Consider the following 17,523-nt stretch of genomic DNA (forward strand, 5'->3'; position numbering starts at 1 on the left):
ACTTGCATAACACTTTCAATAAACATCTTTACTCACATGACAAAGTAAAAATTTGGTGGTCATGACATACCAAGTGGCATGATGACTTGGTATGTCCAACTAATTACTATGTGACATGTGGATATAGCAGGATTCTAGATATTTAAACTATATATGATATTTAATTTTCAAGATGGAATAAAGTTTTATAATTTGAAAACTTTCCTAAGTTGTTAAATGGACTATAAATACACTACGGATACTAACATAATTTATTTTCAATATCTATTCACAATAAAAGTAATTGATTTAAGATTTAATGAGATTATTCTACTATTGTTTTTATTTTATGGAGTATATATTAGATAACCATAAGATAATTAATTAAAATTTTGTATTTTTTATCTTTTTTATTTATAAATATATATATATATATATATATAATATATATATAAAACCAAAAATAAAACAAAAGCAATACTATATAAATTTTTAAAATTTTGTGCATATAGTGCTAGTTTTATTTTAAGAGTTTTAATTTTGTCGTTGTATAGTGCTAGCAAGATTAAAATTTATGGTTTAATTTATCATTACTTTTTTATCTGTAAACAGATATAAATAAAAAAAAATTCAACTTTTAAGTTATCTGATTTTTTGATATATTTATATAATAGTCCATACAGAGTTACGTATATTCATGTATATATATTCCCAAAAAAAAAAGAGAATGGTTCTATCATGTCTTAAATTAACCACCATTAAATATATACTTATACACACATCCATATTTTTTTCGTCCATTTAACAACTTAGGAAGGTTTTCAAATTATAAAACTTTATTCCATTTTTAAAAACTAAATACCATATATAGTTTAAATATCTAGAATCTTACTATATCCACATGTCACATAGTAATTAATGGGATATACCAAGTCATCATGCCACTTGGTGTGTCATGACTACCAAATTTTTACTCTGACATGCATAACAAAAAGATCTCCTTTAAACTAGAAACACAGATCAAATCCTAACTACTAAGGAAAGTAAATAAAATCATAACAACTAAATAATAAAAAAATAAAATAAGCTAAATAATTATACGGAGAGAATCAACTCTCTTTTGGAATGAAGTAAAATACCAAGTCCCTGTCACATGCCTAGTGTTAAGTGAAGAACGATGAAAAATCTCGGATGGATATTGCAGAAGGCTTGAAGAATTGGATATATGTTCCTTGGATCAAGATATTCACACAACTCAAACGAATTCAAGCACCTGAACGGTAGATTGACGCCACAAACGAAGATGAATATTCGTTTGATAAGTCATTGGTAGAGTGAAGCCACAATATATTGAAAATTTCTCAATATATTGAAAATTCGAAAGCAAACTCTAGAAAGACAAAATTCACGATAAAATACTCTATTGTCAATTACCATATCACCTCTTATACGCAAACAATTATAACCATTTTTATGATATTTTTAAAAATGCCATTTCCTTTCAAAAGAGTTCAAGATTGCCATATTTACACTCCGAAATAAGAAAAAAAACTTCTGTATCATGTTACGAGAGAAGTGAAATTGAAGATATCAATTAACTAAGTGACACCACAATAATTGACTATAATATCGCTTCACATATTGTCAGATTTGATTATTTAGTAGAATAATCTTATATTATTCCTCATGGTTCTTGAATCTTTAATTGAGTCTATGGAAAAACTTAATTTATTAATCCGCATTATAAACATTTATAATATCAGTATCTTACTTCAAAATAAAAGTAAGTAGTTCATTATTCGATTATAAAGCAGGCAATTTGCATTCTACTTGTATCACAAAACCTGCGTTGATATTCCATACTACTCTTCTCTTTTATCTTCTCAAAATTACTTATCAAAACTCTCTCTAGAGTCTAGAGTAGGGCATGGCGGCATCCGCCGCTAGCTTCCCGAGTCCGCCGTTGCCGCAGTTCCGCGCCGTGCAGAAAGATTCCGTCCAAGGCCTATTCATCCTGCTCATAATCAGCTCGTTATTTTTCTTTTTATATTCATTTTCTAGCACAAAACATAGCATTCACCCTCCTAAAGCTAATCTACCACTTCAACAACCGTGGTCGCACGTTATGCACAACAACCCTTTCATCTCTCGAGAATCATTCAATCCGCGGGTGGACAAGGATGGAGACGACAACAATCATGAATTGCCATTGCCGATGAAAAGAGGTCGTGATGGTAAGAAATACTCCCTCCGTCCACTATTTAAATAACTTATTTTCACTAGGCATGAGTTTGAAGAAATTATTTGACTTTGTGAAGAAAAGCAAAGAGAGAAAGTGAAAAGAATGTGGGACTCATTTTTAATGCTATTAGTTTTATAATGAATTGTGAGCATAAAGAGTTAGTTGAATATGAGGTCCGCATACTAAAAGTATAATAAAGTAAATGGTTTCATAAATCGTTGACAATAAAAAATGACACAATGACTTTTTAAATGGTAGACATATGAAGTAATTAAATACTTTTTTTACCTTAATTTATAGTAGTAACTGCTTACAATATGTATGTACGTAGCTGACTTTAGTTTATTCAAAGTTAAGTTAACTAAATAACACTCTCTCCATCCGTCCCACTCAAGATGTTCACCTTTCCTTTTTAGTTTAATTCAATGTTCACTTTCTGCATTTGGAATTAAGTCCCTCTCTCCCTCCTCCCTCTCATCATTAAAAATCCCATGCCACTAAAAAATGTGGACATTTTAAGTAGGACGGAAGGAGTAATTAACATGCACTGTCATTTAGTATGATCGTCCAAGGTTGAATCTTGATCGTTTTCCAATATTTCTATGGTATATATATGCAAGATGACTATACATTCCACCAGAGAAGTCTATTCATGGAAGACTACGCAGAGATGAACAAGAGCATGAAAATATACATGTACCCACACAACAAAAATGACCCATTCGCAAACGTGCTACAGCCGACGGATTCTGAGCCAGAGGGGAACTACGCAAGCGAGGGCTACTTCAAGAAAGCCCTCTTCAAAAGCCATTTCCTCACAAACGATCCTTCCGAAGTGCACCTCTTCTACCTCCCTTTCTCTATCGCGAGCCTCAGACAAGATGAGAGAGTAGGCATTGGAGGGATTCAATCTTATGTCAAGAACTACGTTCAAGACATTAGTCGAAGCTACCCCTTCTGGAACCGGACAGGCGGCGCAGATCATTTCTACGTCGCCTGCCATTCCGTGGGGCGAAACGCCATGGACAAGACGCTCCAAGTTAAACTCAACGCGATTCAAGTGGTATGCTCCTCTAGCTACTTTTTGCGCGGCTACGTCTCCCATAAAGACGCTTCTATACCGCAGATATGGCCCAGAAGATATCGTCCACCAATCCACCCACCATCTAACAGGTGTAATTGCTATCCAATGCATATATTTTCATTTTTTACATCTTCTCTACCATAGATAAAGTTTTTGATTTACATCTTTCCTAAACCCTTTTTGTTTTCTCTTTCTTTGTCCTATAAATATGGAGATCTGGTTTTAATAAGCAATTGATAAAGTAAAAAAATAAGAACAAGTGTAGTTGAACTTAGTGTTAATAAAAGGAGAGCCTATACATATATTATATATAGTTGCGTTTAGTAAGTGGATACTAGAGTACAACTTGTAAATCAAATGAAGTAAAGAGATATTGAGTTACGGAAAATTTTAATGAATGGATGTGGACTATATAAAGTAAAGAGATATTGAGTTACGGAAAATTTTATAAAGAGATATTGAGTTACGGAAAATTTTAATGAATGGATGTGGACTATATATGTAACATCCCGAATTTTTGAACCCTAATCTTAGAGCCATAGAATTAATTATCGATGACGTAGAAGTTATGAATTATTTTGATGAGTGAATTTATTGCATGAGTTTCTTTGACCGGGAAGTTTGAAAAGTCAAATTCGTTGACTATGTGATGTGGCATGTGATTTATTGAATTATGAGATTATGTGGTGAATTATTTGTCTAAGGGTGAGTGAGAATATTAGAGAAAATTTCCATAAATACTAGCCACCTAATTGTTGAGAATATCGAACCCTTGGACTTTTGGAGAGGGAATTCTATTTTTTTTTTCCGGATTTAATTTAATTCTTGGGATATTTATCCAAATTAAATCCAAGACCCAATTATTTCCCTATTTCTTAATGGAAAAAATCGAGCCTTAATAAAATAAGGGTGATTTTCGAAAATCACCTAGCTTTGGGAAGGAGGAATTTATTTTATTTTATTTTATTCCTTACTTGATTTCCTTCCATACCTAGAATTTAATTATTCTACCAAATCTTTCCATACCTCAAGAGATCTTGCCTTATCTTATTTTAGTCAATATTTAAACTCCATGCCTTATTTAAAAAGGCATAGGGGACGCCTATTTCAACCCCAATAGAAAGAATTCTTATTTTTATTTTGCTCCGTGATATTTTATTCTACTCCGTAAAATATACCAAAACAAAATCTTGGCCATCTTAGAAGCATAATTTTCGAAAACTAGGAGATTTGCCCTAGGATCTATTTTTGTTAATTCTTCTTCCCTACTTCACAATATTTATTTATTTAATTGTGGAGAATGGAATCTTACCAAATATTCTAAAGATCTCATTGGACTCTATAAATAAGAACCAAAACCTCTAACCCTAGCCCGCATAATTTTCGAAAACCCCCACCCTCACTCTCTCAAATTTTCTTCTTCCACACACCAATATTTTGTCATCCTTTGAGAAGAATTTAGAGTTTGAACGCCAAGAATCTTGAAGAACCAAGTCTCTACTTCGTTTCTACCGATCGTTTTTCTCTAAAAAGGTATTTTGTTTATAAGTTCTTCTTATTCTTCTTATTCTTCTTCTTCTTTTTCTTCTTCTTCTTCTAACCGATTAATCGGTCTTCTCGAACCCTCATGCATCTTGGTTGAGTAAAAGTGGGATAAAAGGAATGTGGGAATATGTTCATGTGTGTGTGTGGTGTGTGTGTGTGACGGGTGTGTGTGTGGCGCGTGTGTGTGTCGTGTGGTGTGTGTTGATGTGCTGCGTAGTGTGTGTTTGATGGCTGAATATTCTTGTGTGATAAACATGATCTTGATTAATTAGTAATAATAAGATGAATTGATAGGAAAAGGGAAAAAGTATTGAGACATGCATGAGTAAGAGTAATATTGAACCTAATTTGTGATATGTGCCTATGTGCTTAAAAGGTGAAACCTTGGTTGCGAAGCCGGATAACGGAAAAGCAAAACTACTTGAAAACTAAGCAGTCGAGGTGGGCTTTACTCTAAAAACTCTCTTTTATTTTATCAAAATATTGTTTGGTGTTATAAGGGTGGTTTAACTGTTATGCCATGCCTATGTCTGTTTTGTTGTGATATTGTACGCCTGATGCCCAGTTTGTGAGTTCGCTCCATTGGGCTAGGGCTATGGATATGCTTATACGAATTCGGGTCTCGAGTATGGGCCGCAAGCCCTACCAGGCTGTGTACACGATGGGATCGGGAGCCGTCCTTGCTAGTCGGCTGGTCTCGTGGGCGTAAAGTGTGGCCACACTTTCGTCGCACCATGGAATGATTGTGATTATTGATTTTGTTGAGGAAAATGGGGACTTATTTTGACTGGCCAGTCTATGAAAATATATTTCGTGATACTCGTGATATTTCTCTTATAACTGCTTAAAACTCGAGTTCACTTGGTAAGGGTGGCATAACTTATAAAATGTTTTGGCAATGAGCTCACTGAGTATTTCAAAATACTCAGCCCTGCATGTGTTTTTCCCAATGTGCAGGTTGAACGATGACGAGCGGTGGCGGGTGTTGAGCATGATAACTAATTAATATGGATATGTTGAACTTCAAGTGTAGTTGTGTCTTCATACATAGCTATTCTTTCTCTTGGTCGCCTTTCGCTGAATCTTGTTACACTTAGAATTTCTTTTGGGATATTTGCACCTTACCTTCGGTTTGAGGCCTTAGCCCTTTTCTTGTGATTTTGTCTTGGACATTATGTCGTACTCTTAAGATATTTTGATCGTTATTTATGATACCTTCCTTCTTCTTTTAAACTTCTAGGTTAAGTAGTTGTTTTAAATGCTCTGATGTTTCCTTTAATAATTTGGCCAACACTCTTTTAATGAAACCCTAGCCTATGTTTGCTTCTTTAGAGTCGGTTTGGGTAGCAGCCGCCGCATTTATTGTACCCTTGGAGGGCGGGCTGTTACAATATATATTTCTTCGTACCATAAAAATGAAAGATACTTTCCTTTTTTATCCATCCTATAAAATTATTCCATTTCTATTTATGAAAAGTTCTTCCGAACTCTTTACCTATATACATCAACTTATTTACAAATTATACTGCTATGACCCATCATTAAATACTAATAATAATATGGGTCTTACTATCCACTAACACTATTTTAATTGTCCTTCTCCCTATTTCTCTTACTTTACCAATTATGCATTAGTTCCCGTGTCGTTGCAAATGTCTTTATTTTTTTGGGACGGGAGTATAAGATAGATGAAAATAGCAAAAATAGACTAATTTTATACTATCTCCGTCCCATTGAAGACGACCTACTTTCCTTTTTGGTTTGTCCCAACCAAGATGATCCATTACTAAAAATGAAAACATCTTTATCTATATTTTATTCCCTCTCTAATACTTTACTTTCTCCACGTAACAAACAAAATGAAGTTGCATAAAAACCTATGCCACCCAAGGAAGAGGTCATCTTCCTTGGGATGGAGGGAGTAGGAAATAGAGAGTTATAAATTTGAAACAAAAGGTTACACAAGCTTAAGAGTTGATGGTAATTTATGACCTCAAATTTGTCATTAAATTATGTTTTTGAACCATCTTTCCTGAACCATGAGTACCACTATTTTCACTTATCAATGATGTGTTATCTATGATGGCTTCAGAGATAATCTTGCATTCTATGCTGGGGCAATGAATTCGCGGGTCCGTGAGTATCTGGTGAAGACGTGGGTGAACGATTCAGAGATCTCAGTGCACCCGAAACGCCTCAATACTTCATACTCGGAGTCTCTCCTGAGGAGCAAGTTCTGCATCCATGCTAATGGATTTGAAGTGAACACAGCTCGAATAGGGGATGCTTTGTATTATGGGTGTGTTCCTGTAATTTTAGCAGATCAATATGATCTTCCATATGCAGACATATTGAATTGGGAGAGTTTCTCGGTTGTTTTGTTGGTTTCGGACATTCCGATCATGAAGGAGGTTCTTAGAGAAAAGGTTAGGTCGGGTGAATATTTGAAGTTGCATAGGAATGTGATGAGAGTGCAGAATCATTTTCAGTGGCATAGTTTGCCGGTTGATTATGATGCATTTTACATGGTTATGTATGAGTTGTGGCTTCGAAGAAGTCATGTGAAACTTAATATTTAAAAAGTGGTCTGATTAGTTTGTACAATTGTATAATGTTCGGGCATTTGTTTGATTCATAATTATCATTTATAATTGAAGCTTACTACAAAAAGATGGATTGTATCGAGCATGGCTAGTCCTCGGTTATTTCCGAGCGCATTCTGAGCATATTCTAATCTACGGAGTATTATTTAAGATAAAAATAAAAAAAGACTTACTAAAGTGAAAAATTTGTACAGAGGATATAATGAAAAATAATAGTAAAAGCATAAGGAATTGTACGTGGATGTATTAAAATTTATAATAAACATATAGGAACTTTTACTGAAACGAAAAAATTGTATGACGACTTAATGAAAATTATAATAAATGTATAAGAACTTAAAGAATGAGTTTTGCTAATTGTCATACCATATCAAATACTCCATTCTGTCTCATAAAAATTTGTGCATTTTTCATTTCTGTCCATTCTATAAAAATATGAGCATTTCCTTTTATATAAAGTTGTCTCTAACTCATTATGCATATCATCAATTTATTTATAACTTATACCACTATAGCCTACAACTTATTAAACACTAATATAATGCATGTTCCACTATTCATTAACACTACTTTAATCACCCTGCTCTTCATCTCTCTTACTTTAACAATTGTGCATTAATTCCCGTATCATTTCAAATGCAGATATTTTTATTGGACGAAGAGAGTATAGTATATATAACAGTATGAAATACAAGGTCAATATAACAACATTACTTTGATACACCATAAAAATAAGGAAAATCAAACTTCAGTAAAAAAATTGGTAAGATATCAATATTAAAAATTCATATCAAAATTTCATGTATGAAAATCCTCTTTTTATATTTATTTTTCCTTATTTCTCTTCCACAGATAAAGCCGTCATTTTGTTCTAGGCATAAATATGTAAGACTTATTTTTCGGATTTGATCCTTATACCTTTTGTAATAGAGTACTCAAACTTACAAATATTCAATATTGCTTTACTTTTATTGAGCATCACCGGATATTTTTATAGATCTCAGACACTAAGCCAAAAGTTACAATAACATGATAAGGGTATAATAAATGGCACAATTTTATTCAAGCCAACATCGCAATATTGCTCCGTTGATCAGAATCGAGCAGTGATTTGAGTGAAGAGAGCCTTGAAATCCGTAATTGGCGTGCCGGAACCTTCAGGTTTCGAAGCAAGGTCGAAAGCTTTGAATTTGGCCTCCTCAAATTTGAGTGACTGCACAGACAGTTCAACAAAGTTGTATGCTGAATTAGCAAGCAAGACTAGGAAATAAAACGAAAAAATGTCCTATTCGAGTGTGATCACCTGAAGACAGACTTCAGCAACGTCCGCCCTAGGTATAGTCTTTGTATCCGTGCTGAGAAGTTCGTCGTCCTTTCCTACTAGTAGCTCTCTTAGACCACCTTCTTTATCTTGCAGGCCGCCGGCTGTACCACCAAAATAATGCGATGACGAGGGAAAGGTTGTACTCACATTCACATTTAGTATTGTGCACGAGCGCAACAATTTGGTATTATATGTTAGCATACTTCCTCTTTTATACTAGAAATACTCGTGTAGTGGTTTGTAACAAAAAGGCCAGAGACTATTTCAATGTCCATCATCACATTTGCTACATTTAATTTTACTCGAGAAATATGAGTATCTGCTGTTAACTCACAAATAAAGTGAATGAAGTCGTAACGATGCAATAACATATCAAAGATATCAATGGAAAGACCAAATCCACAATTTGAGATAGAGAAATACCCCCTATGTCCCATTAAAAATGAAACGTTTTCCTTTTTGGGTTGTTCCAATAAAATGAAATGTGATAGGAGTAAACGCTGACACTCGAATAAATCAAGCACGAGAGGTGCTGAAAGAAATATTTCTCACACAGAAACTGGGCACAGATTGTTCAGTTAAATGCTCAAACAAAATACTCAAGAATCTGGAAGAAAAGCTCTCGATTATTTTACCAAAAGGGAACTGAATGGAAATGAACACAAGAGAAAACAATGAAACGAAATCCTCACAAAGGAGGACTAATCCTCCGCAGAGGCCTACGAGAAATCTCGTCCTATGAACTGATCTTCCCAGATGCTCTTCACTTTATCTGCCTTCCACTTTATATACATGATCTAATGCAATAAAATAGGGAATCACTAACAACTATAACAACCCATGAAAGTAGGAACTAACTTAACAAATACTACCTCCATCCCCCAAAATTTGCTACACTTTGACCGACACGGGTTTTAAGAAATGTAATGGAAAGTGAGTTGAAAAAGTTGGTGGGATGTGGGTCCTACTTTTAAAGTATTAGTTTTATAATAAAATGTGAGTAGGAATGAGTTAGTGGAATATGAGGTCCACTACCAAAAATGGTAAAAGTGAAGTGTATCAAATTTTCAGGGACGGAGGTAGTATAACAACTAAAAAGAGACTGCCGAATTATTCTCTTCTAAACTAGCTAATCATCTGTATCAAAATGTTTCCTAAAATAGAAACAACATCATCTCTACTTTTTCCTTGCTCTTACTTCGTTAACTCGCAAAATAAAAATCACGTGCCGAAAAGCAAATGTTTCACATTTATTGGGACGAAGGGAGTACCTTATTATGGTGTATGGGATCCCTGAGTCGGCTAAGTACTTCTCAGCCTTTCTCTTCCAAATCTGCCAAGAAAAAGAATTCAAGTAGTATCAAATATCTTATAGATTGCAATATGTAATTGGTGTAGTCATAAAATTTTCTGCTTGCAATGGGTAGGTGATGGATTGATGAAATCCCTTAAACTCATTAGAGCATAATGACAGATAGAGAGAGAGAGGCAATGCACACAAACCAAGATATTTCCATTTCCCAAGCTATTCAAAGGGTGATTTGGATTTGTTCCTCCCATTGATCCCACCAGCACAATATGTTTCACTCCAGCAGCTTTAGCTGTTATAATACATGTCAAGAGAGAACTCTCATAACATTACACAATGCAATCATATCCATTAACTTCAAAGATATGTCCTCACCAGCATCTACTTGATTCTTCTGTCCAATCCAATCGACCTAGATACGAACACATAAGATCAAGACTCAATACTTTGAGTGATACGATAGGTTGATAAAACATAAGTTTGAGTATTTGAACGATAAAATGATCTATCAAGGTCATCAAACCATCAAAGTAAACAGTAGATTGGCTTGGATTATTGTTACCAATCCATCTTACCAAAGAAAACACCCCCTAAAAGTTAGGCAATAACACGAACCTGTTCAGGAAACGCTCCATCTTCGAAATAGAATTCAGGTCTCCCGCCTTTAGCAGGGTCAAAACCCGGCTTCATCTTCGGCACAACACTCGTGAGTATGATGAGTGCATCAATACCTTGAATGGATGGAACAATGCTCTCACTGTCCCTTACGTCCCCGACATAAACATCATCCTCTCTACCAATTTTTTCCTTGCTTTCGGGAGTTCTTACCAGACCTCTAGTTATGTACTGATCTGACCTCTCCTTCAGTTTCTTGTAAGCAATTTGTCCTAAAACGAGTAGTGCATCAACATTTTCTTTATATTACATATTTTTATATGGGATTCTCTTAAAAATCATCTTCATCTATGGGAGCAAATACACCAACAGGCACAAGGAAATGGAGTAACATAAATTGGACATGTTGAGCTCAAAAGGATTGAGATATAATGATTTTTAACTTTAGTGTTAACTTAATACTACTAGAATGATTTATATACACCACTATTCCAATTTGGTCAAATTGAATTTTCGAACTCAAGAAGATTCTAAGAAAATCCTTCTTGTTCAGAGTTCTCCGACAAAAAAACTCCCCAATTTCGAAAACTCCCCAGTAAAAATGAACTAAAAAGAAAATTTTCCCCACCTATGTTAAATGTGCATATCATTTAGAAATGGTCACTTAATTAAACTCAAAATTTCTGACACCCAAAAAGCTACCAAAACCCCTTTAGAAAACAGACGCACAATATATTAACACACACTAAATTTAGATGGATCGAAATGTTGAAGAATGGATTTTTACCTGTTCTACCACCTGCACCGGTAACAAGAACTGTGAGTTTGCCCGAATCAGACATCGCAAACAACCAAAACTTGCCAGAAAAAAACCTTTCCCAAATGTTCGTTTCACTCTCGTATTCTAGTGGTAATTTCGTGTTGGCTAAGATAACGTTAATAGATGAAAGTTGAGGAGTGATGCAGTAAATGGGAACATGTGTCAGGACGAGTTAAGAGCATCCACAATCCACATTCAGTACTAAGATTTCTCTTTCTCCTCCTGCCACATTATCCAGTACTAAAGTTCCTCTTGTCACATTATCAGGACAAACAATTAGACAAGTAATAGGCTAACCATAGGCTAACCACATCATCAGTACTATTAAAAAAACAACTAAATTTATGGAATTAAACACAAAATACGGAATTAAATTTACGACACATATACGGGAAAATTCATTAATTTCATTTTTTTAAAAGTACATTAATTAAAAAAAAGTTACATAATTAAAAAAAAAAAAACCGGACTTCCACACACAAGCCCCCGCCTCACTCTACTCCTCACTAATTTATTAAAAAATACATTAAAAAATGCAATAAAAAATGCAATAATTTTATGTAAATTAAAAAAAAGGTACATCCTAAAAAAAGTTACATAATTAAAAAAAATACATTAAAAATGCAATTAAAAAATGCATAAAAAATACATAAAAAAATACATTAAAAATGCAATAAAAAAACGCATAAAAAAATACATAAAAAAAAATGCAACCGGCTAGCCAAAATTGAGCCTACTATGCTGACTAGCGCATCGGCTAGCGCCCGCAAGTCGGCTAGATCTCGCCGATCGGCTAGCCTAAATTGCCGCAATGGAGGCTAGCGGATCGGCTAGCCTATCCGCTAGCCTCCATTGTGGATGCTCTTATAGTCTGAGAGCATCTCCAGTGGTGCGAATGTCCCTCCGCCCTTCCCAAAAACACCTTCTGCCACGTCATAAGGACCTCCCATTTTATTCATTTTTTATTTGTATGACTTCAATTTTAGGTTTTTAAAACACAGTTTGATTATTCAAAAGATTTAATTTTTAGGTTTCATTATTTAATTTTCCGATGAGTTCGATTTATGTTTTTTTTAAACAGGAGAATAATATTCTTGCAGTTAAGTACTATATATTTAAATTTTTTTGATTATTGACATTAGAAGATGTCTGTTGACATATTGGTATTGACATTTTATACAATAATTATTAACATAATGTATGCTTATTTGAATTGTTGTTGACATAGTCATATGGTTGCTATAAAATAGATATGTTCTGTATACATAAAGATGAATTCATATGTGAAGTGTGAGAGGATTACATAGTATTATATTATATATATAACAACAGGGTATGACTGCACTTGTCATATGTATGCTTGTAGTTGCTATAAATTTTGACATGATATTACTGTATTGTTGACATTTTGTTGACATATGGGTATTGACATTTTATACAATAATTATTGACATAATGTATGCTTGTTTGAATGGCTGTCAACATAGTCATATGGTTGCTATAAACTGTATATGTTTTGTTGACACGGGATTATTTATATTAAAAAGCGTATGACTGCACTTGCTATATGTAGGGTTGTAGTTGCTATGAATTTTGACATGATATTACTGTATTGTTGACATTTTATTGTACTTGATTTTAATCTAGAAAAAAAGAACACATCAAAACGTAAAAGAAGCACAGCAATTGATGAGGACGAGTTAACTATATCTGAGATTAGAAGCAAAAGAAGAAATGACCGGAAACAGTTAATTGCTTCTGAGATTAGAAGCAAAAAATGGAATGACAAGCACACAGAGGTTAAGGAATAGAATAAGAAAAGTAATTACTTTTCTAAACGACTTCTAATCAAAAGGAAGACGTTTTTTATTGAAACCATGAGAAAAATGAATGAGAAAAATAAATCACTATTTCAATAGACTGCTGAAGAAGAAATACATGAAGAACAAGGAAAGGAACAAGAAGAAGGACAAGGATCAAAAGAGCACACAACATGTGGTGTTTAGTAAACGGGACCATTTTTTTTAATTTTTCTAATTAAATTAATTTAATATTAATTATAAATTACTATTTCAATGTCGGGATAAAGAATACAGAAGAAAAAGAAAAAAGCATCAAAAGAGGACCAACATGTGGCGTCATAATGAATCGTGTCTCCTATATCCCCCCGTTAGAATCGAAAACAAGAGGAGAGATGAAAATGGGAAAGATTTTGCAAGACTTCAAAATTATCTTAACCTAAAATATTCTGAATTTTATAGGTAAAAATATAATTGACATAACGTAATATGTTTTTTAAAAACTTAAGATAAGGAGAATCAAGATGACAAAATGTTGAATACAGAAAACCCCTGGATAAAAAAATAATATTGTTGAGGTAACTATAACAAAATCCATTATATTATTTTTAAAATGAGTAAATTTTGTAAGACTTGATAGGTAGTTGATATGGGTTATAATAATTGTTGATAGGTTTTTACGGTAGTGAATAATTTTTAAAGTGTTGTTGACATCCCCCATGAGAGTTAACATATTATAAAAGGGGGAGGGAAAAAAGAAAGAATACATATCCCTACATCACCCCAATCCTAAAAGGGGACCCAAATTGCTTTTGTTATTTAAAATTTAAATTAAAATTAATTTGATATTAATTATAAATTACAAATTTTATAAATTTAAGAAAAAAAAAGAAGGAACAAAAGAAACACGGTGATGACAATGGAAAAATTTCCCCTATTCACCAAAAAACGGGGGCCCAAGGATACGACTTTGAAAGAAAAAGCAAAGCAACGAAAAGAAAAGAGAAAGAAGGGAATATTTTAAAGAAAAATCAAACAAAGATCAAATAGATATTGTTTTTATGAAATGGCTTGAAAGTGGGGGCTTTGGTTATAATTTTTTTGACATGATTTTTGAGGCATGCTTATAATTGTTGTTGACATGATTTGTATGTAGTTGACATGTCTTATAATTGTTTTGACATGAATTTTATTTTCTTAACATGGTTATGTTGTAGGCATAAAAGTACCGTAATTTCTAAAGGGGGTTGACACGATATGCACCATACTTGATGAAAAGTCGTATTCTAAGCCTTTTAAATGGTGGGATCGTGAAATGCATGTTTTGAAAAAAGTTTCAAGTGTGCGGATTAAAGGATCCAAGGGGAGGGGGCTTCGGGGCCCAAGTGAAAAGGCCGCCGAAGGGGCAATCGCCGGATAGCGAAAAAAGGGTCAGAGGAAAGGATAGGGGGGATGATCTTTAAACGGCGAAAAGTCAAAACGGAAAGAAGTCTCCCCTAAAAGCAAGGGCGCCCCCCTAAAAAGAAGCCATTTGGAGAGAGAGAAAAGGGGGTTTGGGTTTCCTTGAGTTTTTAAAAAGTTTAAGTTCTCGTCTAATACACACAGAGAATTCTCTCTAGAAGATCATCCGATTGTCCACTTCGTTCCCGCCACGCTATGGTCATGACGTCCAAAGTCTCCCGAGAAGTCATCAATCCCCCGTTTAAAACCGGGCCGTAGTAGATGCGATTTACCGGGGTGGCAAAACAATCGTTATTTTTGCTTTCTAGTTTAATCTTTACCCTTTTTTTTTTGTTGGGTTTGTGCAAAATTTTCTTTGTTGCCTTTTAAATACTTTTGAAGATCCAAATGTTTAAATTATAAGTTTCTTTTCGTATGTCGCTTTTGGGTTGGTTTTTTCATTCCCGAAAGTTAGATCTAGTCGGTTTTAATTTTTAAGTGTTTTAATCCGGGTGGGTCCAGGGAGATGTTTTTGTTTAATTTTCGTAGAGCTTTGTTCGCATTTAATCACCATCTGCATGTTGGGGAAAGAAAAAAGTAGTTTCACCGTTCATTTTTAAATTTGACATTTTAAGCAATGGTCTTGAGTTTGAAGTTATGAATCGGTTTAGTTAGGTGTTTGTTTCATAGATTTAATCTTGGGGAGAAGAAAAAGTCAAAATCAATTTAGTTTGGACCCCTTTCTTTTAAGTTACTTTTGCTTTTTTTTACCCCCTGTACCTTCCGACTCGGGAGCCACCACCACCGATATACCTTTTGCTAAATTTCCCTTTTTTTAATTTCTACTTTTCATAGCCTCCGGACACCTTTTCCCCTATTTTCAAACACCACCCACCAAATTTTACCCACTACCGAGGTCCCTCTTTTTTCTTGCCTAGGAAAATCTCAACCCAAACGTGGGAGCTAACCAAAAAAAAAAAAAACACCCGAAAGTCACAGTTCCGAACGTGTCCATCCTTTTGGGATTCGACCCCCTCCCCTATCCCGGAAAAAGGGGGGAGGAAACTTGTTTAAAGGGGGGCCCGGGGTTTGTTTTAAAGATCATGGGAATCCCCTTCTCTGGGTAATTCCCAAAATTTCAAGAAAAACCAAGAGGCCCCCCACTTGAATAATTATCTAGTTGTTGAATATAGTATTATAGTTGACATTTTTTAAAGAAACAAAAGAATTTTATTTCCCCTTGGTGTGTGAAAAGGTTTGATGATAAAAAGCATTCGACCATTCCTAGGGTTCCATTGAAAAAGAGTTGTAGATACAAAAAAATACCGAAACTTATGAAAGAACCTCTACTACTCAACAGGAAAAAGGGAAGATTTAGAGATTATTTAATTATTTCATTGATCTAAAAAGTATTTTAGTTTTCTCCAGAAAATAATTTATAATATTGTTCATATGTCATTTGTATAACTTCATTTAAAATGCATGCTTTATGAAGATGATTTTACTGGCGCCCAGAATTGTTTTATCACGAAGCCCGTTTGAAATTAATGTGGGTGTAATTAACGTAGGGCTTCACACCGAACAACAGAGAAAATGAAAGGCCAACAACATCACTTTCACTTTTTTTATGAGTACATCTCCATGTGTAAGAATCTTAAATTATATGTAAACCGTTTGGTCGAATGTCTCCCTAACCAAAAATGTTAAATGCAAGAACTTAATGTAATAAATCGGTAGGAAAATTGGGATGCTTGACGCAAAGAGAAATTTTATTTCTGATAGATAATGAGGTTGAAAGATGACCAATTTAAACGGAGAAAAATTGATTTGGTAATAAGATCTAAAAATGATATCTATGTTAGAATATGAACAAGTATTCATGGATATAATTATATATTTCATGTCATCGGTCTTTCCCATTTTGAGATAACCATTACTACCTTGTAGTATATTGGATGAAGAAAAACATCATTGACATCATGATAATACAAAGCCACCTAAAGATACAGATCCGTTGAAGAATTATGACATTGATATTGCTCTGTATGCTTTTTTTCTATGTTATAGACTATTCTCTATATTGTGTTGAAATGCTTTGTAGTGTAGTTTAATTTTTTTATTTATATATTTTCAAAGATATGTTAACATACTTCATAGAAGAAATTGTGATCTTCTAAAATATAAACAAGTCTTCATTCAACTTTGAATTTAGAATGGGCAACAACCACAAACATAAAGGATCATGGTTCATTTGATGAGGCACATGGAGACCTATGTTGGAAAAGGGCGTGATTGGGATATCGGCTTCTGCCGATCGAAGATTATCCAAATACTGGGGAAGATATTTGCACGATGATTGCATCAATTTACAATAACCGGGGATCCAATGTTACAACTAGCTCATGATTTGGGTGGAAGCAAACATGGACAAATTGTATAAGCCTAAACAACAAATCAAAGTTGTTTAGTTGTATAAAAGTGAACAAAACTGATTTTAATATTTGATGTTAACTTATTTTTTGGGTTGTTTTTAAAAAAATTATTATGCATTCGACTTTTGTTATCATGCTAGTATGTAGTGACATGACTAGTATATGCCGTTGACACAAAAGTGCACTATATTGACATAAATTTTATTAGTTGATCACATGGCAGTACGGGAGTTGAAAGATATGCCCGTAGTTTACAATGGTATGTGGGGGAACGATGGCCCCATAGTTGAATAATATATTATTGTTGACATGGTCAGTATATATTTAAGTT

General features: G+C 33.9%; 2 protein-coding genes across 2 annotated transcripts; one reads left to right on the forward strand and one right to left on the reverse strand.

The window, feature by feature from the left end:
* The first annotated feature begins 1,857 nt into the window (after positions 1 to 1,857).
* Positions 1,858 to 7,429, forward strand: LOC125206184 (probable glycosyltransferase At5g03795). The gene is made up of 3 exons (XM_048105472.1): positions 1,858 to 2,213; positions 2,842 to 3,394; positions 6,943 to 7,429. Exons 1-3 carry the CDS (start codon positions 1,907 to 1,909, stop codon positions 7,427 to 7,429), a joined length of 1,347 nt encoding a protein of 448 aa, XP_047961429.1. The 5' UTR covers positions 1,858 to 1,906.
* Positions 7,430 to 8,546: 1,117 nt separating this feature from the next.
* LOC125203736 (uncharacterized protein At2g37660, chloroplastic-like) lies at positions 8,547 to 11,555 on the reverse strand. Its single transcript, XM_048102160.1, has 7 exons — positions 11,489 to 11,555; positions 10,702 to 10,973; positions 10,462 to 10,498; positions 10,281 to 10,378; positions 10,038 to 10,110; positions 8,757 to 8,878; positions 8,547 to 8,666 (listed from the first exon to the last, which is right to left on the reverse strand). Exons 1-7 carry the CDS (start codon positions 11,541 to 11,543, stop codon positions 8,547 to 8,549), a joined length of 777 nt encoding a protein of 258 aa, XP_047958117.1. The 5' UTR covers positions 11,544 to 11,555.
* Between the last annotated feature and the right edge of the window lie 5,968 nt (positions 11,556 to 17,523).

Source organism: Salvia hispanica, chromosome 2, assembly GCF_023119035.1.
Source record: "Salvia hispanica cultivar TCC Black 2014 chromosome 2, UniMelb_Shisp_WGS_1.0, whole genome shotgun sequence".
Classification (NCBI taxonomy): domain Eukaryota; kingdom Viridiplantae; phylum Streptophyta; class Magnoliopsida; order Lamiales; family Lamiaceae; genus Salvia; species Salvia hispanica.